Genomic DNA, 25,186 nt, shown 5'->3' with positions numbered 1-25,186 from the left:
AAGATTTTAGAGGGACACTGAATTTTAGAGGTCACTACACATAAGCCATTTATTTTATGGATGAGAAAATCTGAGGTTCAGGAATATGAACTGTCGCGTCCTGTGGATTAGCTGGTAATTAGTGGCAGGACAGGGACCAGAATCCAGTTTCCTGATCATCAGTCCAACTCACTTCCCATTAGACTCGGCTCTCTGCCCTGCAAAGCATAATGTGCCATTTGGCACCTAACAGCTAAATTCTTTTAAAAATATGCTTAAAGTACCCCTATTATAGCCAGGAAATTCACAATACCCTTTTAAATAGTATCGATGGCACATGTTTTTTTCAAATACAGACTAACAACAGTACTCGTTAGACCTCACAATAAAGCAGAATAATCGAAGAGCAAATAAGGACCTCAAGCTGCCTCCTTGTGTCTGTCTTGATGGAAATCAGTTTGAAATAGAAACCCGTCCCTTTTTCCTCCCCCCAGACATACACTCCCAAGACTAAACAGCAATATTCCATAAAAAGACCAGATCTAGCCAGTGTTATTATCTGTCTGACATTTGGGTTATTCTTGTGAGTAACCCATAAAGTAACGTGGATGTCTGTGATTATTTGAGTACACATGGCAAACCATAATTGGTCAAAAAAATAATAAAAGACATTTTTCCGTGACAAAAATACTGTATTGAATGACAGCCTGGCAGGGTGACAGCATGCAGTGGGCCGCAGCACTTTCTCCACTCACGAAAAAAGTGAAAAAGAAACAAAAATGTTTTTAAAAAAGTAAAAAGCCTTTTTTTTTTTTTTTTTGCAGTCAGTAACGACCATGGGTCATATTTAAATTATGTATGAGACATTAAAAGGTTTTCTGTGCTGACAGTAATCCACGAACATATATCTCCCCAAAACCATGTCATATATCAATTTATAAATCAGCCTTTTGATAAAGAGCAGAAACGTAGCCAAAGATCCAAGCCTGTGTCCCTTTCCACAAGCAAAAACATAGGGTTCTGACAAAACTTAAAATCCCTTAGATCATACCTATTTGTGAAGTAAAACTTTGCATTTAATCACCACCTTCCAAATTTTACAACAGGAGTCCAATCTAGCATAAATTCTAGGTACCACCGGGAAGAGAAGATCGAAGTTAATCAGTGCAAGTTGTGGATTACGGTCTCATCCCCAACTATTTCCTCCCATCCGATGGAGACGCCCCATCACCACACGGCTGCAGCAATGATCAGCCCTAAGGGGCAATAGCCTAGTTGCCATTCCTCTAAGAAACCAATAATCAGGCTGAAAGTTATTCCGAAAGTAATTTAAAAGGTCTCTTGGAAAAAAAAAAAAAAAAAAAAAGCATATTTAGACTCACAGACAGAAACCCATTCAGGCAGAGAGCAGTGTGTGGACGGGCGGGGGTGGGGGGTCTAAATGCTACGATCTCACAAAACGACTGGGTAAGGACAGTGAGGGAGCGTGCGTGGAGGAACTCACCCACTCGGAAGTTCGTGGCCGTCAGGGTGTCGGCAGCATGACCATTCTCACTAATGAGAGTGGTGGTGTTCCCCTTCTCACAGCTGTTCTGACAGCTGCCCTTGGTGCAGGTCACTTTACAGATGCTCGGAGTAAAGACCACCTTGATGCGGCCAGTGTGGTTACTCACTAGGAGCGGAGGCAGGGAGAAAAAGAACAACAAACACATCAGCTTAGTATCCATGAACTTGCCTTGGAAGGTTTTTTAAAAAAAAAAAAAAAAGGTGAAAAAAGAAAAGGAAAGAAGCGAGGGGAAAGAGAGAGCCCACAACCCGACAGGTTAAGGAAAGAGGGAAGCCTTCAGTGTGCGCCGCTCTGTATCCAGTGGTGTCTCTGAAACAGGAGTAGGAAGCTTAGCAAACAGAACTCTGGGATGCACTCCAAAACCACATTTGAAGTCGAGTCACTGGAGTGGGATTACTAACCACAATGCTGCACTTTATTCACGGGCAGACAAAGAGCAGCAGCGAGGGCACGACAGATGAAAGAGCCAACCCTGACAGGCAGATGTAATGCAAAGAGGTTGGCCATGCACCTCGTGGTGAATAAACTCTTGTGTCCTCGCCTTGCATACTTTCCCTGTTTCTCCACTTATGAAGTCACTATTGCAGCCCGACCCCTGGAAATGTTTTCGGCATGCGGCATGTCTGAAAACATCTGTCTCAAATCTCCTGGCACTCCCGGCCGAAGTGATCGAATCCTGTGACGCAGCTGCGGGAACCTATTTCTTTTTCACAGCTCCGGGGCGTGATTTCTCCGCGTCAACGTGGGCAATGTAGACTTGGCTTCGCGGCGAACAGGGTCCATCGCAGGGGAAGTGAGGCGGGGTCACAGGGCCGAACAGCTGCCTCTATTCGAATGCCATCCTGGAGCTCTCAGGCCGCTGTGCGGGGGCCACCTGAGGCAGGTATTCCTGTCACTCACGTGGCCCTCTAGTAACCAAATGCTATAACTTGACTGCACAGCAGAGGCAGCACAAAACCACGTAATGGGCATGAATCTAATGTCAGTGTCTAGGCTGTAATCCTGGCTCGGTCGTGGTGTGACTTTGGACATGTCATTTCACCTTTTCTCTAAAACATGAGAGCTGTCTAGCCAGTTCTAACTTTCAGTGTCTGTATCAAGGGTCAGCAAGCTACGGCCCGGGATCAGATCTGGACCACTGCCTGCTTTTGTCAATAAAGTGTGACTGGGACACACCCACACTCCTTCATTTACGCATTACCTATGGCTGCCCTTGTCCTCTGACAGCAAAGCTGCAGAGAGAATGCACAGCCTCGCCCAGAACTGCTGTGCACAGCCCCGTCCCAGTGTACACCCTATGGCAAAGCGCAACACCGAAACCACACTTTGACCTCTGTATCTGGGCAGCCGGCCTGCCCTCTTTCCAGGAGCCTGGGCAGAGAGCAAAGATGGCAGCAGTGGCCGAAGACGGATGGGTCACCTTTGAGGCTGTAGGGCCGGGAGGAAGCATGCCCTTCCTGTAGCTGCCGTGTTGGAGGCCAGCTCTGGGCCACCCTCTTCTCTGCCATCCCCTGCCCGCCGGAAGCACTTCTTCACCCTTGTACTGCTTTGATTTGACCAAGATCCTATCTTTAGAAAATCATCCAAGAGGACTCTACAGGCCCCCAACAAAATACGCGGTGGTCCAAATCTGAGCTTGGAAACAAAGAACCTTGACCAAATAAGCCATTAGAATTTCAAGGCTAGCGGGGGCCTCCAAGGTCCTCAGACACCACCTTTGTTTAAACACATCTATTGACAGGGTGCGCATTACCCACTAAGACAGCACATTCGTTACGGGCAGCTCCTAGCTAGTGCGCTTCCTTCTTGAGCTGAAGTCTGTCCTCACAGTCGGCTGCACCCACGAGTCCTAATTCAGCTGCACACAGGCTCACAGCCTCATGCTTCTTCCACATGACAGCCCCGCAGGTACTGAAAGACAACTGCCAGGTAAACAAGGAACTTAGAAGGGTTTGCAGACATCAGCTTGAGTTGGCCCTCTCCCTTCACAGACGACAACAGTCCCTCCAGAGGATAGATATCCTCACAGTTCTTTCAAATGTTTCTCCAAGACCATATCTCGTTCCTTCACTGGTGGTTCTAGCAAAGCAGATGAGGACACACAATCCTGAGGTGGGAGAAACCCCGGTGGCCAACCAGGTCTCCCAACACCTTACAAAACGGCGTCCAGAAACCTCTTCTATCAAGCGCCATGTAGTAAATAGTTCAGGGTTCCAGGCCTACCGTCGCAACTACTCAACTCTTCTGTGCTACCAGGAAAGCAGCCTAGCAACCTGTCAAAAACAATACGTACACGCATGGGGGCAGCCGTGTTCCAATAAAACTTTATTTAAAGAAACAGTTTGCCAACCACTGCGTTAAAGGCGTATACGACATTCAAAACTAAGACTGAACCTCAGAAATTGTTTAAACGACAACAGAATTCTGATTTCACGATCAGACAAAATTCACCTACTTTTATTTTTTTTGCAGTAGCACACACACAAAAAAGCGGCCTACACTCTAAGTTGTCAAACCATGTTTAACTAATATCTTGAGAATACTTTGTGTGTGTGTGTGTGTGTGTGTGTGTGTATGTATGTGTGTGTGTAGCCCAAGGAAAAGAGAGACAACATCGTCCTACTTCAAAAGAATATAAACATATTTTTTCTGGCTCTGGGTCCAATAACGAAATTGGAAATGGTGTGCCAACAATTTTGTCTTCTCTGGCATCAGCTCATAGCACCTGCCCTGCAAAAGCTGTATCGGCACCTACGCTGTGCTCACGTAGGAAGGCTTCCAAAAGGGGCAGTTCACCTCCCAGCCACAGTAGTCACTTTATAGGCACTTGAGAATCTCCGAGCCTATTGTTTGTAAAAAACTGATTATATTTCTGTGCCAAAAAAAAACCTTGGCTTAGAGTCATCTGGATTTTCAAAAAGGCAGAGACAGTTTCATATGACTTAATTCTGATTTTTACAATGTTCACATCTTCTTGGAAGCAGAAGACACGTTTTATGTCGTATTTTCCCATGTGTTTTACAAGAATTCTGGTATAGAGTAATCTAATTCCAAAACAGACACTTATATTCTCAGCGGCCGCTCCTGTGTCTTCTAGCAGTTACTTCTTCATTATAAATAACTTCAGTCAACCTCAAAACCGGTGTTGGGAAGCTCACCACGGTTTGACACTAGATTGTCATTCACAGCTTTAAGAGGCTCTCCATAAACATTAAGTAGATTAGAAAATACACTTTCCTATCCACACTCCTTTAAAACCATTCCTATATATCTAGGGTATCAGGTAAAGATTTAAGCTTTTGGGGGGTTTTATTAGGTAAATGTAAAACGCCGTATTTTGTTAACTCTCAAAATGAAGTGAATACAGCTTCGAGTTTAAAATCCTCCCGTGTGACAAGTTGAAGACAATGCCATTCAACCTCTCAAGAGTTCACTGAGAATTGAGTGACAGTGGCTTTTCCTACGAAGGCCATCAGGTCTTTGAGAGGCATCTTCCCTCAAATACCCGAGGACCCCTGGCGCGTGGCATGGAGTAGGTACCAGATAACCATGAAATAAAGGAAGTGGCCCAAAGGATGGCTGGACAAGCCTCGGGAATCGGGGAGTCCCTGGATGCTGGAGGCCTTCTGGTCTAAGGCTTTGCTTCCCCCGTGAGGACACTGAAGCCCACGGCCCAATCAGTGGTAGATGACCCTCCTTGGTGAAGGGGTACACATCTGAGAAGCAAGGGTCAGGCCAGTCAGAGTTAACAGGGGAGGAGTTGGCACAGCGTCCACACAATTGTCCCTCTGATGGAAAAAAAGGTCCATTTTTCTATCCCTGTGGGTACAGCGGCCCCAGAAAGCTCAAACAGACACTTTCAGACCTCGGGGTTGAGGCTGGGCTGGGAACACAGATCGGCCGGAGCTCTGCAGCACCTCCACCGGGCCTCCTACTCAGTCCGTCAGTCAAGACGCTCAAGAGTCAACATCCTGTCTGCAGCTTCTGCCAGACCCTGTGTGAATTCATGCCTCCGAGAAGAGGCGCTGGCACGCGGCTTAAAACCAACCACAGATATTCCGAGTGAATGGCCACGGCGATGGAAGGGAAGCCGATACCCTTTCTGTATAAAAAAGCTCTCATTTCTGCTTCCCAATCGTGAGTGACACCGAAAAATTCAAAAATACGACTATTGATCCTGACTAACAGACGTCTGTCTAGAAAAAAGCACAGCCGCCCTCTTTCCGTCATTAGACTAGGATGTGACCAAAAGCCAGGGCAGCCAAAGAAATAAATAGAACCAGTTCAGGACTCACATCGGATGTCGTGAACAAATACCGTCTCCCCTGCGCTCGTCCAGATGCTGCGACAGCATACCAGCGCGCATCCAACTCAAACACAGCGACCCACCAGCGCAGCCATCTCTCTGGGAAGCAGAAGCAAGCTCGCTGTGATCCAAAGCCGTCCCCCTGCCCAGAACTGAGGCCGCTTCAAGGAGACCTCAGAGCTGATTCCGTACACAGGTCACATGTGACAGACACGGAGCCCAGAGCCCGTGCTCCCCCTTGCAGTTTGTTGCTGCCCAAAGGCCAAGAATCCCTTGAAGGACAAATCGTACAAGTATTAAATGATGCTTAGAACAACAGGACTTGATTGTTTCAGCCCTCCAGGCTTGCATACGTCCTCCTGGACTATGAAAATAATGCCCACGGAATACTCTGTGTTCCTCGAGAAAGGTGCTATGTAAGGAAAATGTATATCAAATCTGTGACTTCATCAGCTTGCTCCATCCAGTCCTGGGAAACCCTCCACGAGGAAATTCAGATGTCAGTTCTGATGTGGGTTCTTCTTCAGATAAGAATCTAGAGTCACATCCCAACACCAGCTCTTCAGTTTTTCCAGGGAGAAGTAACCAAAGGGAGAGGTAGAGAGATAAATAGTTGCTACCTTGGAGGCATGAATCTGAATGTCTAAGCTTCCCCCTCCTTTCAATCCTCCCTTCATTTCACTGAAGGAAACTGTATGTCATCTGTTCATCTCTCTCTTACACATATGATTCCCTTCTATTTTATATTATAAGGAACCTATAGAGAAGGAGAGTATGTTAAATCATTTCATACAAAGAATAAATTGTTTAATACATTCTGAGTTTTCTGAAAGAATTGTTTATTGCTCATCAAAAGCAGGGTTCGAATGTACACCTTGTTTGAATATGTAAATACAGTCCCGACAATATCCACTTGGGCAGAAATGCAGACACTATCTAGTCACGCACAGTGAAGCATGGCATTGCTTATTGTTTCAGAGAAAATAGAAACTATAAAGACCCAGGCCTACCCAACTTATCTGGATCTATGGCTTCCTCCTCATGAAGGAGGTGGTCCTATCCAAGGTCAACCCCTCCACTGAGGCAAGGGGTCCCCTTCCTCTCTTGCCTACTCAAAGACTTCCTTCCCCATGCGTCACAGTCAGTGTGCAGCATACTGTAGTGCACTCCTTCCCTTTTCCAACACCCCACCTCTCATTGTCCCCGCTCCATTCTATTGCAGATAATGTGCTATTTCTGTTCCCCTTACACAAAGCTCCTCAAAAGAGCTGCTCTACTGTCTCCACTACCTCCCCTCCCATTCTCTCGTGAATCTGCTACAGTCAAGCTTTCCCTGTCAACACGTTACCTAAGCTGCCCATTTGAAGGTTACCAGTGGCCTCCATATTGTCAAATCCAATGGCAAATTCTCTGGCTATTTCTTACTCAAACTTTCAGCCTATCTGACAGTAGAACCGTGCTTCACAAAATACACTCTCTTCTCTTGGCTTTTAGGTTACCCTACTCTCTCATGCTTCTCTCCTGCCTCGACGGCCACTGCTCCTTAGCCCAGGGAGGGCCCCAGAGGTCAGTTTTTATAGCCTTTTCTTTTCTTTTCTTTTCTTTTCTTTTTTCTTCTCTTTCCTTTTCCTTTCTTTTTTCTTTTCTTTACTAACTCCATAGATGATGACATCCTGTCTTAGCTCATGTGTTTAAGTACCATCTACAGACTTCTGTAGAGAAAATATTTAAGTCTAGCCTGCACCACCTCTCCTATGCATGTATGCATGCATGCGTGCGTGTGTGCGCACGTGTGTGTGTGTGTGTGTGTGTGTGTGTACCCAACTAGCCAACTGCTTATGGAACGCTGCTAAGTAGGTGTCTAATGTCTCGTGTACTCAAATCCTAACTTGTCCTTTTGCAAGTCTTCCCCATCTCAGAAAATGGCAAGTCTATTCTTGACCTTTTGCCACCTGAAACTCAACACAGCCGCAAATCCGATTCGCTCTCGTGCCAGAGGTGGGCGATTTCCTAGCACCCCCATGGCATCACTCTGGAGGAATCCACCACCAACTTGTGTCTGGATTATTTCAGCAGTCTCCTGGCTGGACTTCCTGCTTCCACCTTTGTCCTCCTGCAGCTTGTTCTCACTCAGCACTCAGTGAGCCCTTTTCTCACGGATGTCGGTCAGACCGTGGCACCCTCCCTCCGCTGGCTCCCGTCGTCAATCAGAACACAAGCCAATGGCTTGGGAGCCCCGCCACCGCTGTGACCTCCCTGACCGCATCTGCAATACCTCACCCCAACCCTCTTACTCTGGCTTCCTTGCTGTTCCTCAGATGCTGGGTGCGCCCGTCTCAGGCCTCTGCAGTTGCTGTTCCCTCTGCCCAGAACACTCTTGCCCAGACATACACAGCTTCTCCCATCACCTCCTTCAAGACTTCTCCAGAAGGTCATTATCAAGAGGTCTTTCCTGACCACCTGGCAGAAAACTGCAACACCCCCACACACCTATTCCCCATATCCTGTTATTTCCTAGTTATTAGAAAAACACTTTGCATAGTTAGTGTTTGATCACTGTCATCATGACGAGCTTCATGAGTGGCTGGCCACTATACACAGCCAACATGTGTCTCATAGTCAGTGCTCAAGAAATAACTGAATTAATAAACAAACTTCACTGACAGGATGCTAAATAACAAATAATGTTTATCTATGGGGTAATTGTCAGTAGAGTTAAATAAAAGAAAAAAGAACACTCCTATGAAACTTTTAACCATAAAAGTTTCAGGCCAAGGGACAGCAGAGTTGTTAGTTAGGAAACCCTGCATTCATTACAAAACACATTTTCCCCCAAATCATTAAAACATTACCCAAGAATGGCCAACGATATAAAAAAGTAAAAATTTTCAATTAAACATGCCAATGAGAGAATAAATGGATAAACATGAGGAAACAGAAATGTCTCAAATGTTTTTCGATAGCAAAATATTTGCTCCCAAAATTACACAACATACTGTGCAAAAAAAAAAAAAATCAAACTGACAAATGATGGAAACTTCTTCTAGTTTTATAAATAAAATTTATGATGTGTAAAGAGTTGAGTTTATAATAAACATATTTGTGATTTACTAAGTATCCACTCCCTTTGTTAGGCAAAGAGCAACTAGGAAATTAAAAACACTGCTACTCAGATTCTGTGATCTGATGTGAATTGTCCCCAGGCCATAAAAACCACCACTTTGGTTCCCAGCTTGTGAAGAGTGGCTGAAGGACTAAGCAGAGATCCAGCAATACAGATAGTAGATTTCAACCCAAATTTCCACTCACTTAGGTCTAATTTCCTGTTTTGCTCATTTAATCTTTGATTTGCCTTGACTCGAGCTTTAAGAGCTAAGATTTCCACTGAGAACCACATTCTCTCGCCCCCAGTCTTGCCCTGTTCCCAGACACGGATGCCCCTGGGCAGGACTTCAACAAGCGCACCTTGAGACTGCGGGACTTCATCCTTCCCTTTTCCCTTGGAACTTTCCCTCTTTAGGCATCAATCATCATAAGTTCTCTTCTGTACAAATATGTTTTAAAGGTCCTATTTTTATCCCTGGAACCAAATCAAATATGTTTGAAGGTATAATATATTTTACAGTCAAAAGACTAATAATAGTTTACTTACCCAGCAGAATCTGACCCAGTGTTTGGAGAAAGAAAATAGAGTTGGTCATAAAAGTGAAAAACTAGAAAAACAAACCAATGGCTTTGGGGCATTTTCATTTTCTGACCTCTTTTCTAAGATGCTTTTCTTTAACATCCTAGACCAGTGGTTCTCAACCTTCCTAATGCCGCGACCCTTTAATACAGCTGCTCACGTTGGATGTGGCGTCTCTGCACGTGGGCGGACCCGCCTGGAGACGGACAGAGGAGCGTTGTCTCGGTTCCTAGGACCATGGGAAATATGTGTTTTCTGATGGTCTTAGGCGACCCCTGTGAAAGGGTCGTTCGACTCCCAGAGGGGTTGCAACTCACAGGTTGAGAACCGCTGTCCTAGACCCTGCGGGGATTCAACTGTCTAGGTCTGCTCCCGTTTGTGGATGAGGAATGCCCAGGAACGTCCGGGACAGGCTGTGGACTGCAGGCCACGGAAAGAGGTGACAGCCTTGCCAAAGGCACCACAACTAGGGGCAGCAACAGGCACAGCATTGGTGGCCTGCAACTGCACCAGGCTGTCCCACAGTGCTGTCTGCGACGCAGCTTTAAAACCTCACCGGTTGGGACATACCTGGAACTCTCTCCTCTGCTCCTAATCCTGAACACCAGGGGACCGACTGCTGCCATCCTATCCAGAATGAACCGCGGGGTTTGAAATGCTGTGATAAAGAGCCAAGGAAACACATCCCCAAGATGACGGGATGAAATCAGTTGATAACTCACAAAAGAAGTCGGGGAGGGAGAGGGAGCTCGCTGCACCTGTTTTCTCAGTCCTGAGTTGACCATGCCATCCTCTGCCTGGATCCGCGAGGCTGACCATCATGGGAAGCATACTTGGAGAGAGTTAAATGAGTCGGCCAAGGGATGTCTTTTCTAACTGTCAACATTCAAGACGTTACTCTGTCAGTGTCTCCCAAGGGAATGATGCCGGTTTGGCTCAGCGGTTAGAGCGTCGGCCTGTGGTCCAGAGAGACCCAGGTTCGGTTCTCACTAAGGGCACCTACCTTGGTTGCCCTGGTTGGGTCGTGCAGGAGGCAGCCACTCGATGTGTCCCTTTCACTTTGATGTTTCTCTCTCTCTCTCTCCTTCCCATTCTATCTGAACAAAAAATGGAAAAATGTCCTTGGGTGAGGATTAAAAAAAATCTCTACCCCCCTTAAGAACCTGTCCCAGTTCTTGCAGCAGTAGTCTTTGATGCCAAACCATGGCCACGGGTGCAGAGGCTGAAGTACAACCAGCAAGAGGAGGACATCACTACTGTCCCTGAGTGAACAGAACACGTCGCAGAGCAGTAAACACATACCGGCCCTTCCGCCTCTAATACTCATTCCATCTGGATAGTTTGCATGGGCTCCTTGCAGAAAGAGAGAGTTAGATCTGCCTCACATGCCTCAAATTTTCGGCCCCTTAATTTTGGAACTGAATTAGGGTTTATTTATGCCCACATTTGTTGTTTTCCCCAAGAGAAGTAAATGGAGGCATTTGTTATCGGCCTATCACTCACCGTTTCCATAAATAACATCTGTGCATTTGTATGTGGAGCAGCAAGTCTGACTAAAAGGATAGATATCTACTGAGCTATGTGTTTACCAAAGAACAAATTTCACGACTTATTCACAAGCTGGATGCAGGGGGTCCATTTCTCATGAGGATCCCAGATTATCTCTACCATGTTACTTGGAGAATTGGGATTCCATGGGCTCTATCACTGCTTTGACAAATATTTCTCACAAAATCAAACTCCTTCAGAAACAAATTAGGACCATTCTCCATCTCGATCCACTCGATCTGCAACTCCTACAGCGCCCCCCCGGGAGCCAGGGCACGGGCCAGGCAGGACGCTCCAGCGTCCTCACTCACGCACCTACTTCCTCCACGTGGAGATTCTGCTCCTAGGAAACCTTTCCTCCTTGTTCTCCACCTTTCATCCTTCTGATCCGACTAAACTGCCTCTTCCCTCCCTGGTTCCGGCACCCGAGGCCTGACCAAACGTTACAACCCTCCCCCACCCGCCTGGCTCTGCCCATACTGCTATTTATGTATCTACTTCTCCTCCGACCTCCCCTTAGCCTCACTCACACCAGGGAACAGTTTATATTCTCATCCTCCTTTTGTATTCATAACACACCTGCCACCCCGGGAAGCTCCCTCCTTGGGAGGGGGGGACCGCGTGATGAGAGGTGAGGGCGGAATGAAGCCAATGGCTGAGGTGTGCGAGCTCAGGCTGGGAGTGCAGGGAATCCCACTGTCTCCGGGCAGAGCAGTGGCTCTTACTCGAACAACACCTGTAAGTGACGAAACCTGAACAAAGCTGACTGCCACCAAGGGTCCCGGTATCTTCATAACGGGACTTAACAAATTTCCCTCTTACACTAAAGGCAAACATAAGGAAGAAAATGATCTATTGACTCTACAAAATTGGAATTCTGCTTGAAAGAAAAAATAGTCAAAGGACGAGGCAGGGAAGGAAAAGCCAGTGCTCCCTGAGTCCCGGCATTCTGCGTCCGGAGGCTGTGGCCCAGGGGAGACACCTTACGGCCTCTGGGGGAGTCCGGTCCTTTCACACGGGCAATAAGACCCAGAGCGAACAAAAACATTGTAATTCAAATGCACTGTATTTAAGAAGCACTAAGGAAGCTGAAGATATGGACATGCCAAAACAACTCTCAAATTTGATCTGGTGATGCTATTAGTTATATAGAAGAAAACTGGCATTTTGAAATCTCTGAAGTAATTTAGAATTATAGAATCGGGGATATCCAAATTTGCAGAATACAGATTCTGTCTTTTTTGCCCCCAGCACAAACGTCTCTCTGGCTCAGTTTTTAAATGATTCTGTCAAATGGTCCCAACTTCTCTCCCCAAGGGATCACTGCCTAATTCAATAGACCTCATCATTAGAAAAGATTTCAGTCTAAAAATCCCTCTTTTCAAAAGTCATCATATTATACTTAGCTGTGCTCCAGCATCATGTGATAATGTAGAAATGATTCGCCGGCCAGTATGGAATGAGTTACTGATGGGCAATTACACATTGTGATTTTCCCAGCTGTCAGCTCATTCTTTGTAGGTTACTCGTTTTCAACTTCCTCTTTCGCTTTTGACTCTCATCACAACAGTGCCTCTCCTGTTGAACACGGATGGCTTGAAAGCTGATCCACACATCCTCTGAGGCTTTGCTCTCTAAGAGATGAAGTGGAATTGTCCACCCTTGAGGGGCTGGTCTTAGTGACTCTTATCTACAGGAAGGCATTGAGGCAGAAGTGACGGATTGCAACTTCAGGGACTAGATCATAAAAGGCACTGCGGCTTCTGTCTTGTTCTCTCTCTCTCTCTCTCTCTCTCTCTCTCTCTCTCCTCTCTCTCGGATCACTCACTCTGGGGAGCCAGCAGCCATGCTGTGGGAACACAGGCGGGGTGGAAGCCTCCTGCCATGGCCACGTGAGTGAGCCCTCCCAAAAGCACCTCGACAGCCCCTGCTGCTGCCTGGATGGCAGCTGAGCCAGAACCAACCGCTCAAGCACTTCTGAATCCCTGAACCACAGACACTGTCCGACATTTACTGCCTTAAGCCCCCCAAGGTTTGGAGTAATGTGTTACACAGCAATAGATAACTAACATAAATACATACACACCCCTCTTCTCTGCTTTTCTTTTTTGCCTACATTCTGAGCACACAGAAGCAGGCTTTATGGACCTTTCTAGATGTACGGAGCACTGCCTGCACAATGGACGGACTCGTGAAATGGGTGCACCCCACAACCACGTAAGTTACACTCATGCCCATTTCACAGCCAAGGACACTACCAAGACTTGCATCAGAAACTTGACCGAGGTCATTTTGCTAGGACATGGTAGAGCTGGGATTTCAGTACAAGCCGTTGTTCTTTCCTCAATATCCCAGTGCCTGACCACACTCTCAATGAGCACTACTATGAACACGATATGACACGCAGTACTAGGCAGGTTGGGACTATGTGTTGGGCTGTTAGTTTCCTTTCATCTCACTTCATTCTTAGGACAGTCCTATGGACTAAGTGTTAAGATTTTATTTGACAGAGAAACTAATATTCAGAGGTTTAATGAGACAGGATACAGTAAAGCCTCTCATAGACTCCACCCTCCAAGGTCTAGTAATCCAGAGTGGAATAAAAGACAAAGTGAATAATGCCACCCAACCCATCTAACTCACAAGACTGTGGCAGGGGCCACGTGAAGTAATTTGTAAAGATATAGTTCATAAGCTGTTAAACACTATGCAACTACAAGAGGATATCATTAGGTGTGGTCAGCTCTTAGTGCAGCAACTGAGAAAGACTTGAACTAACAGTGACATTTACCTCCTGATATATTACATAGCAAAACCCCCAAGTGCTTCTAAATACGGGAAAATTTCACCTCAAGATGTTTGCTTTCATGAACATATATACTATTAAAGACTCTAGAAAAAAAGTAAAATTCTCCTGTGAACTTTGGTTTCTACATAATTTGCAGGTAAGAACCTAACAGCCTGATTTGGTTGGAAAGGTATCAAAATGGATTTCAACCAGCAGTAGAAACCCACTAATTAGAAAGGCTAATTTTGCATTTGAATAATTTTTGTTGTTAAACAATTCTTGCCAGAAGCTCTATATCTAAGTAATTTTTTAAATATGCTACCATCATAAAAGTCCTACATAGAGTAAAGTTGACAAGTTTTAAAAATATAGTCAAATTTGGACTTTGTGCTCACCTAACAGTTACACAGAGCTAACGCAGCACTCTTTTCAATACATAAGATTTGTTTTGACAATTTTTAACTCATTTTTGGTTCCTAACAAACTTATATGAATAACATGCAGGGTATACTTTAAATAGTCAAAAAATGTGTTGATGAAGCAATGAACGGATGCAGATCAAGCACTTAGCACAGTGGCTGGCACACGGCAGGTGCTAAATAAAGAGGGAGAGAAGGAGGGAATCTACACAGTGTCTTTGATGGGGACAAATGAGCCTATGTCCACATTTCCTAGTTACCTGCTCCTCAGAGACAAGAAGATGATTTACAATACTCTTAGCACGTTTTAAAAATACATATTACATGTTCTCGGGGTATATTAAGGCGTGGTTTGGAAACTGGGACCTCTGACAAGAAACATTACAAATCATATTCTCCACTAAGAGTCTTTTAGGAACTCGTTTTAAGAGAGGCTTCTAATTTTGCTTTTTTCCCCTGTTCGAGACATGGCAGAGCGTGTCCGATAGGCACTGACACACATGCCCCACTGCAGTTGCCTGCAAACCCATACCAGAAAGGATGACGAACGCAGGGGAGGCACAATGGGACGCCGGGAGTCTTCTCGAAAAGGTTTCTGCCTGTGCTACTGCACTGAAATGGGACATTCCATATGAGCAAGAACCCCCAGGACCCGAGAGTGCTCTGTTAAAAACCCAAATGGGCATTCAAACATAAATAAATAATCACACAGGAGGCCCCACTGAACCCCAGTCCAGACAGAAGGAGTCTCTAAGTGTTTCAGAGATCTTGGGAACTGATGGAGCTGGCCCGCCCCACCCTCTGTCCACCTGCCAACCCACCCCAAGCTTTCTCAGAAGGGAGGGGGTGTGGACAGGGGTAAGAGCTAAAAAAGGGAGTGAAGAGAGGAACGAAGCAGCTGGGTTTCCCCTCTCATAGGCAGTCTCGGTGCTCCGAGCTATCAGGACACGCAGCTGTCGGAGGGAAGGGCACACACGGAACTTGTGTCAGCTGGGTCTCTGCCGACATCGCGTGAGGGGTGCGCAGTGATGGGATGGTGTACTGAAGCCGTGTCCAGCAACGAGGGAGATGAAAGTCTTGAGAAAACCCAGGGACAGTCATCCATATAAGCCAGGCCTCATGAAGACTGGGACACATTTCAGTAACTGGTAAGACGCGAAGAATCCCAAGTACTTTTCACAGCCCGTTACATGTCGCCTTATGCCCAGCGCTTTTCAGAAGATGCCGTCAAACCCCATCCGCGTACCCAACGTCACTGAGACCCAAGCTGCCCTCTGGCCGGTTCCGCTTCTACTTGGTACACCGCCTCTGTTTCAGCTGCTTAATGTTCCGCTCACACTCGCAGGTTCCTTGAGAGAGTCTGATGACTCTAAATTCATCAAGATCACCCCTGGTGGGGCTGCTCTCCTACGAGGCCACCCTGAAGGCAGCTGGCCAGCTCAGATAGGTTTTCCTTAGGTCAAGTGTCTGCCCATTCTTTAGTCCACAGTGGCAAGAATCGCATTTTTACCTGTATGTACCCTGTCTGATTAGAACATCTACTCGACTGAAACTAACAACTGACTTGCCCAGATTGTTTAAAAAAGAAAATGTCTGCCTGGCTGATAAGGTAATCTAAGAAAAGCTGTGATGTCAAAGGAGCTGGCCGGGCAGCAGACCAGGTCCATGACTTTTCCAAGGAGAAGGAAGAATGCAACCTCACAAGACCCCTCAGAGCCCAGAACGGGCACCCTGGCACCCCACCCACACTCCAGCAGTCAAAACAAGTCACTTGGCCAAGGTCAGAGTCAATGGAAAAGTCCACTATCCTCACAGGGAAGCCACAGCCAGAGGGGGGAGCAAAGTAGATTGTGCATAAATGAGATCTGAACATGCGGGAGGAAGAACTCTGGTCTCTGCTGGATCCGAGCAGGCGGGTCAATCACCAGACGCACCTGCAGCCATTAAGCGGCGTTCATTCAGACAGACAGCGCCAGGGCGTGTGGTTCCAATGTCCGTGCAACGCAAGAAGCCAGGGGCCATCAGTGGAGAGAATGGGGACCACCACCCTCTCAGGCGCTCGACGGATGGTTGTCTTTCTCTCCGAAGTTTCCTAAATCTGCTTCTAGGACACAGGGGTTTTCAAATAACTATGAGGTTTTTCACAAAAGCAACCACTGCCTATTAAAATGTTTTCATTTCAGAGAGAGAGAGAGAGAGAAAGAGAGAAAGAAAGCTGAACCTTAAAAGGAACAAACTTGTGAAGTGCGGTTAGAGCTACAAGTATTTTTTAATGGCTACATGCAATGTGGATTAAAAAATAAGCTCCAAAAAGTGACGGTTTAAATGATACACATATTTATATATGATCGAATGCATATGCATATGTGTGTATATGTACATAGACCTATATCATCCACACAAGCACATGTGTATCTCACGGTTTAATGTTCGCCTATAGGAGAATTACTCAAATATAACAATGTTGCAGTTACCTCTTGGGGAAGAAAGGTTTTCCTCCTTCTCCAGACATGAATGAACACCTACTCCTCTCATACGGGAATAAAGGAGAATGAGGGCAGCTGGGTTTCAGTTGACTACATTTCAGTTTCACAAGGGGCTAATAGAAGGTAAATATTGAAAAATAATGTCCTCCTGGAGAGTATTATGCTAAGCGAAACAAGCCAAGCAGAGAAAGACAAATATCACATGATCTCACTTATTTTTGGAATATAATGAACTAAACAAACTGATAAACAAAATTGACCCAGAGACATAGAGGTAGGGTACAGACTGACAAACCCCAGAAGAGGGGATGCTGTGGAGGGAGAGATAAACCACAGAACTTCTATGCATGTATGTATAACCAATGGACATAGACAACAAAGCTGGGGAAGGGGGTGGGGATGGGGAGGAGGGTGTCAAAGGGGGAAAAAGGAGAAACATCTGTAACAAAAACAAATTAATAAAAATAATTTTTAAAAAATGAGAATCATAGCCCTGGCTGGTTTGGCTCAGCGGTTAGAGTGCCAGCCTGTGGTCCAGAGAGACCCGGGTTTGGTTCCTGCTAAGGGCACGTACCTCGGTTGCCCTGGTTGGTTGTGAGGGTGGCAGCCACTCGATGTGTCCCTTTCACATCGATGTTTCTCTCTCTCTCCCTCTCTCTCTTCTTCTCTATCCCTCCCACTCTATCTGAACAAAAAACGGAAAAATGTCCTTGAGTGAGGATAAAAAAAATGAGAATAATATAGTTTCTACTGCATAAGATTGCTGAAAATATTGAGTTAATAAAAAGTACATCGAACAGTAAAAAAAAATAAATAAATAAAAGAAAGAAAAGAAAAATAACGTCCTCACCTGAGGACATTTTCATTGATTTTTAGAGAGGGAAAGAGGGGGAGGGGGAAGAGAGGGAGAGAGAGAGAGAGAATTAATTGATTTGTCGCCTCCCACATGCCCCCAACCAAGGCTGGGGATCAAATGTTATATGCCCTGACCAGGAGTTGAACCCATCATCTTTCAGCCTATGGGAAGATGCTCCTACCAACTGAGCCACACCAGTCAGGGCCAAAAAGTCTTTTTTAAAAAATGTTATCTAAAAATATAAGAAAGTGCCCTGGCTGGTTTGCTTAGTGGTTAGAGCATTGGCCTGCAACCAATAAGTCATGGGTTCAATTCCGGTCAAGGGCATGTACCTCAGTTGCCGTTCATCACCTGGTTAAGGTCATGGGGGAGGCAACCAGTTGATGTGTCCCTCTCACACTGATGTTTCTCTCTCTCCCTCTCTTTCCCTCCCACTCTATCTGAGGATAGACAAATATCCATATCCTCCAGTGTGGAATTAAATATATATATATATGTATGTGTGTGTGTGTGTGTGTGTGTATGTATATATGTGTATATGTATGTATATATACATATATATACACATAATATATTACATATATATATATGAAAGTTGCTGAGGTCTTTCCCTCTAAGAGGGGCACAGCCTCACCCCGAGGCAGCCATTTCCAGCCCTGAGAGGCGACTCTGCAAGGAGACTCATGCACAAGAAGACAAAGCTTTCTACTTTCTCTTTGGAACGTCTCATAAACAGTGTTTTGTGCAATCTTGTTTATTTTGAATCAAAACTATCATTTCAACTCCAATAGGGATTAATTCCCTAGAAACTATTTTCCCACTCACAACTAAAAGCAAGCAAAGCCTCATTTCCTGCCCCCCAAATGCAGGTGTTCTCCCCTCAACATGGTGCTTTGTTGTAGCCCTCCCCCAACAAGGCAACCTGTACATTAACGTGTCATTTTCCCCTAGGAATAGCATGTTTTGATCACAGAATATTCTGGAGCTATACAGTGCTTATTTCTCAATATCTTGAACTCAGCCTCAACACCCAGAAAGATCCTGGATTGGTTTGTTGGTTTGTTATGAAATTTGGGGCCCTTGGGATTAAGTCTCTTTCTCTTGCACGAAAGGCTGCCCACTGGGGAATTGAGATTACATAATCCTTCATTCTCGGCTTTCCTCCACGGTTCTTTTCAGATCGCTGCATAAGCTTCTTGGAAGTGTTTACAATCAATCCATGCCCACCGTCCCCAGCTATCTTAAGCTGTGTGTGGGCAATCGGGAGGCAGAGCGTGTTGGCGTCTGCGTGCCTTCCTGGACGAAGATGGATCAGACAGCTCCTGGGTGGAACATACCACCCCCTTCACCCCCCAGTGGAGGCACAGTGGCCCTGACAAGACCACACATGGAATTTCTCTGCAATAGGCAATAGCCTGTCCTTCGATGGACTCTGGATTCCTAAAGACATCCCTTCAGCAAAACCCTGGTGTTAACCCTGGTGTTAACCTTTCCCGAATGCTCGCTTCACTGTTAGTGTGTACACAGCTCGTCCTGGCTTTGCTGTCTAGGTGTGGAAGCCAGCAGTGGCTGGGCCAGAAATTACTGAAGGATGGGCGATCTTCTTCCAGCCATGTCATGCTGACATCCCCCCTGCCTCGTACCTGGGAACCCGGCCCAAGGCTCCTGATTCCCACACAGCCTCGTGGGGGACCCAGCAGCTCTAGGAACTTGTTGCTTTGGCAAAGGCAGAGGCATGGAGCTTTCCCATCACCCCGCCTCTAAAGCTGTGTTGTTTTCACACTTAATATTCCTCTGAGATGCTAAATCACGTCCCTGTCGGTTTTCATCAGCCTCTTGTAAGATCGTTTCTGGCTGATACAACTTCCGCGGCCGCTTAGGATGGGTGGGGCCGGTCCCAAAGACACATCGACTTGCACAGGGCAAGCCAACGGTAGTGTCCATGCAGGGAAGGCTCCCAGCGTCTACAGACCGCTCTCCCCCACGTGCCCACTCTGTCCGTCTGCAAAGCGCTGCCCGAACCAGAGCTGGGAGAGAGGGCCCCTCGCAGAGCTGGAATGGCCAGCACACGCGATTTCCCCTTCGGCTCTTCCCTCCTTTCTCCAATGCTCTGTCCTTTCACTCACAGCCCAAACTTCAACCTCTCAGCGAGGCGAGCTGGTTCTCAGCGCCAGCCTCTTCCTCGCCACCATTTCCAAATCGTTTCCTCGCTGAAGAGCTCCCTGTGGCCGTCGATCCTGAGAGCCTGGCCCCAACCGTTCTCATCGGTCCTTACGACAGCTCCGTTCGCCTGTACCCAGCTGCAGCTCCAAGGCTCCTCCCCTCGTTCGGAGAGCCCGCGAGAGGGGCCTGCATTTGGTCTTCCGCACTCTGCAGCCGACTCTGTCCTGTGGTGGGTGGTCTGGACGCATCGCAGACACCTTCGCGTGGAGATGCTGTAACTGACGCTGGGACCCAGAGCCCTTCTCCAGGTCTGCCCACCCGTGGAAGTGGACGGCATACGCAGAACCGTCCGGGCCAAGTGCTGCCTCATCTCCTAACCCTCAGATTTGTTTTGCCAAAGCAGAAACCTTGGATGTCTCCTCTAACCCTGTGCAGAACCACCCACTTCTCTCAGTCAGGGCAACCAGGAAGACAGACGGTGGTGCTGGTAACCTCTTGGCTGGATGAATCTGTAACCACTGAAAATCTTCCTGCCAGACACACGAGCTTGCTCTTTTTTCAAGGGGAGATAGAAACACCACTGGTCGTGAAACCCTGAGATGCTTTCATGTCTTATGCTTCTTGATGTCAGTGTGAATGCAGCCTGGAGGCTAAAACTAGCACATTCAACCAGGGTCACTCCAAATGCAGAGAGGAGTCTTTTGCCGACAGGGCCCACATCTGGGACCGTGGATTGTGGTCAGGTGAGAAATGGACGCAGGGTCTCGGGCAGCAAGCCTCTGGCTGCGACCCGAGACCAGCTGTTCTGTCTTCAAATGGAGGGGCCCATGCCTGGCTGACTGGCCTATTACAAGGACCAGGAGGTCAGCACAGACCGTGGCACCCAGGGCTAAGCGGTCGCCTTTGGTCCCAGTGCAGGCAGGACAAGGTTTGCTGCTGTCAGAGTGACCTACTGGGGACTGTGACTCCTGCACCACTCTGGCCGCTTGCTGACACAGAAAGGCCACGTTCAGCACTTTAAGTAAGAATAACAACGGGGCCCTGGCCAGTTTGGCTCAGCGGTCAGCCTGCGGTCCAGAGAGACCCGGGTTCGGTTCCTACTAGAGGCACGTAGCTTGGTTGCAGTTTGTCCCCAGCCCTGGTTGGTTGTGCATGTGGCAGCCACTTGATGTGTCCCTTTCACGCTGATGTTTCTCTCTCTCTCTTCCTCTCTCTCCCTCCCACTCTATCTGAACAAAAAATGAAAAAATGTCCTCCGGTGAGGATAAAATAAAAAAGAATGACAGTGGGCCTATGCCTACTTGTCTCTGTGACGTCACGGTGCCGTAGGTCTGCAAGGCCGGCCCTCCACCTCTTCACCTCTCAGCACAGCAGAGGACAAACTGGCATGTTCTTGTAAGAGTCTGACTTGTATCTGTTTAAAGAACTTTAGGAAGGCAGTCTAGACAAGAGGACATCTGCCTTTCCTGAAATTTAAAATTCCAGCTTTGTTGAATTGAAAGAACTAACGTTTTGGGAGACAACCTCAAACTAAAAAGAACCGATTTAAAAACTAAATCCATCTTTGACAGGAAAACAACTGGAATTAGCAATGAGAAATCTCATTCAGAAATGTTTACATTTCTAAATATTTCCAAATCTTAAAGAGGTAAGATGTGCCCTGGCCGGTTTGGCTCAGCGGCAGAGCGTCGGCCCATGGACCAATGAGTTATGGGTTCAATTCCGGTCAAGGGCATGTACCTCAGTTGCAGTTTGTCCCTGGCCCTGGTTGGGGTCGTGCAGGAGGCAACCAGTCGATGTGTCCCTCTCACTTCAAAGTTTCTCTCTCTCTCCCTTACTCTCCCTCTCTCTCCCTCCCACTCTATCTGAAGATAAATAAAAAAATATCCTCGGGTAAAGATTAAAAAAAGGGGGGGGGGGATAAGATGGAAAAAGAGACGAAACAGGTGAGTATTTCAATCATAGTTTCTCCAATCTTTTAGCTCTTGGACTTGGCCTCATCTGCAAACCAGCTGTCTGGGGAACCATTTCAGTTACATGGATACCTCTGCTCATCCTAACGATCTCCTTTATAAGTAACTCTACACTCTACCTTAGTAAGCTCTCCAGTACTTATAACTCTCATGGTAAAAGTGTCCTTCCACAGCAGTCTATAACAGAAATATAATGTTCTGGTTTTAACATTATCAAGCATTCCACGGTATTTTTACTACAACAGCAGATAGTCTGATGTGGATACTTATTACCCTCAAGGTCCTTTTCTAGAGGGTTGTGCCAAACTAATCTCTTTACACGTGAGTTATTTGGGTTTGGTCCTGAACATACGGTATTCTAATAATCTCAACTGACTCTTTTCATAGGATTGCCTTTCAAATGTTATCACGTCATTTCAACCTTTCTTCCTCCTCTGTGTTACAAATACTGCTAAATCAATACAACAGAATTGGGTTTGCATTCTCAATCCTTTCCTGCAAGTCACCAAGGAAGATACTGGGTAAGGAAGACCCCTCTCCCCAACCCACCCTTAGGACTTCCAACAAAGCTGATGAGCTCACTCCTTGAAGCTTTGATAACTACCTATTTGGAAATAATTGTGTAAGTTTCTTCTTGTTATTTATAACATAGCATGGCTTTCAGTATATTCACTAGGTTGTACAATCATGATGACATCTAACTCCAGAACACTTTCATCAGCCCGAAAGAAACTCGTTACCCATAAACAATCATTCCCATTCCCCACTTCCCCAAGCCCCGGCAACCTCTAATATACTTCCTTTCTGTATGGACATTTCATATAATTTGCCTACGTGGTCTAGATTCTTTTGTGTCTAGATTCTCTAAGTATGCTATGCTTTTGAGGTTTATTCACGCTGTGGCATATATCATTGCTTTTTATGGTTGAACCAGCAATTATACAATATACCCCATTTTGTTTATCCACTATCAGTTGGTGGACATTTTTGTTGTTCTTGCTTTTTCATCATTATAAATAACACTGCTGTGAACATCTGTATACAAGTTTTTGTGTACATATATGTTTCCAGTTCTACTGGGAATATACCTCGGAGTGGAGTTCCTGGCTCCTACAGTAACTCTATGTAAACTTGGAGGAACTCAGGTGGTATCTTAATGGGATTCAGTCTAGCTGTATTGCTGGTACTGGTTCATTCAGTAAAAATGTTACTTCCATCAATATCAAAAGGCTTTCTATAAACAACCAGGAGTAACACTCATTACTTTCCAAATTGCTATGTGGCCTGTCACTCTAACATTAAAGAAAATGAGATTTATGTGACACCAGGGAAGTCTTACCAGTGGTTTCCTGGTAGTTCATGCTTTTCTGGCTGTCTTCAAACTATGTGGAGATGTATTGAAAGTTGCCCTAGTGAAGAGGGTGGGCTGCTATGACAATAAAGGACAGTTGGTTATGGCTCAATTGTCATGTTCCAGGCACCAATCAGGTCCAAAGCCCAGATATTTTTAGTAGACTGAGAGACTGCGAGTCTCTGGGTCAGCAGTTGGCAAACTACAGCCCATGAGCCCAATCCAGCCAGCTGCTTGATTTTTTAAAAACCTGCCAACTAAGAATTATTTTTACAGTTTAAAATGGTTACATTTTAAATAGTTATATAAGTACCTATATAAAACATCTTCAATTTGTGTCTTGGCTCATGGAGCCCAAAATATGTACTATAAGGTCCTTTAAGAAAAAGTCTGTGAAAAAAAAAAAAAAAAAGTCTGTGGAGCCCTGCGCTAGGTGACACTCATGCCAATTACATTCCGTTAAGTCCAACGAATGAAGCAGAGCACTGCTGTCATCACTAGGGATAACCAGGAATCAGAGCCCACCCAACCCAGGATGTCACGTTACCCAGGAAGGGACTGAGAAGGCTGGAGAATGCGCAGAATCGAAACAGGAAAAGCTGTGGACACACATGGGACCGAGATGCTGAGCTACGTCATGAAAACTCTGGGGAATTCCAATAACACTTACTCCTCACAACAGAAAACATGTCACCGGCAACTTGATAGTCTGTGCCTCCCTATCTAGTTTGTTTTCTCTGCAGAGTGTTAGAGTTAACACTTTATTTAACACATTTTACTTGACTGAACCCACCCTCCCCCATCCTCCTCCATTTCCTGCTCATTCTGACCAAGTCTCCTTTCGCCGACCAGGTGTCAACTCCCTTCCTCACTTGGGCTTGGAGCCCTGCCGTCTCCTCCCATTATGAGCTGATTAAATTACACAATACTTACCGCTCGGGGAATACATCATTATGGCTGCTTGCAAGGTAATATTACACCTACCAGCTGGTAATTACTGTGGACCATGTTTTTTATCCCACTTAAAAGGGGAAAACCATGCTTGTTTCTTTGCCAACTGAAATGTTTTCTCTAGTCCCCACAGCTTCTCAAAGTCGTGACGGTGGCTGTCAGGACACACCAGACCCTCAGTTTATCCCAAGATTCATCATGCCCACGGGATCACAATACTCTTATGTTTCTAAAGAGTCAGAATTATCTACTCTATCGTGGGACCTTCAAATCCTTCAGTCAAAGGAGTTCGTCTGTTTGCATTTGATCTGTTCTCTAAAGGTGAAGACGACGACCCAGAGTCTGCCCTTCCTCAGACTTCCCATATAGACACGCCCTTCCTTCCCCGTACGTAAGATTTCCTTGGGGGCCCCTTTTCATCAAATGTGAAGTTGGATGTGGGGACACAATACTTTCCTATCTTTACTATTACTCATGCCTTCTTTCTAGTTTTAATCTTTCTATTGTTGTTTTTACTCAAATTTGCTATTTTAGAATCCTAATGGTCCTGCCAAACTACATCTTTTTAAAACTTTCCCATTAGCCCTCCAGCTCTCGGTAGAGTTCTGGTCTCAGCAAAAAATAGCCCCATTTCCCTTCCTGGCCCCTCTATACGCCTGTCTGCTAGTTCCTGGGCCTTCATTTTTGAAGGACTGCCAAGTTTTGGGGGGTGTTGAGCAGAGAGCTCCATTGTGATCATGTGTTAGTCTAAATGACTTTACCAGCTCCCAACTATGAAGAAGCTACATTGAAACAGGATGGGTGAGAAATTTATGGACGATACAGATAAGCTTATCGACACCTTCTTCTAACATATAATTTCATCTTTCAGAAGACAGCTGAACAAAGGTTTGAAAGTTTAAAATATATACATACACACACAGTGGGGATTTTCCTTCCAATAACAAACCAAAACCACAGTCTAGCCTCCAGTCTGAACACCGGTGCTTCTCAGACCACCTTTTCCCCACACCTTCAGTAGTTACAAAGTCTCTGCCTCATCAGCAGATCACAAGCTTTCAAAAACTCTCTTCCCATCACACGCTAATTTCGGAGAGCTTCTGAAAAATATGTG

General features: G+C 46.0%; 1 protein-coding gene across 19 annotated transcripts in view; it reads right to left on the bottom strand.

Moving 5' to 3' along the window:
• Window positions 1-25,186, bottom strand: part of LTBP1 (latent transforming growth factor beta binding protein 1) — a 394,177-nt gene that overhangs the window by 237,495 nt on the left and 131,496 nt on the right. For 13 of the 19 annotated variants that reach the window (XM_036262366.1, XM_036262365.1, XM_036262362.1 and 10 more), the window contains one exon: window positions 1,484-1,651. The exons of 1 other annotated variant lie outside the window; for it this stretch is intronic. In XM_036262366.1, the coding sequence (XP_036118259.1) occupies window positions 1,484-1,651 (168 nt within the window). Of the gene's footprint in view, window positions 1-1,483; window positions 1,741-16,226; window positions 16,397-16,766; window positions 16,838-25,186 lie in introns of those variants that run through there. 5 more of the 19 variants (XM_036262379.1, XM_036262381.1, XM_036262380.1 and 2 more) reach the window with 3 other exon arrangements.

This window comes from Molossus molossus, unplaced genomic scaffold (genome assembly GCF_014108415.1).
Source record: "Molossus molossus isolate mMolMol1 unplaced genomic scaffold, mMolMol1.p scaffold_m16_p_15, whole genome shotgun sequence".
NCBI classification, from domain to species: domain Eukaryota; kingdom Metazoa; phylum Chordata; class Mammalia; order Chiroptera; family Molossidae; genus Molossus; species Molossus molossus.
This window is presented reverse-complemented; position numbering and strand designations above follow the sequence as displayed.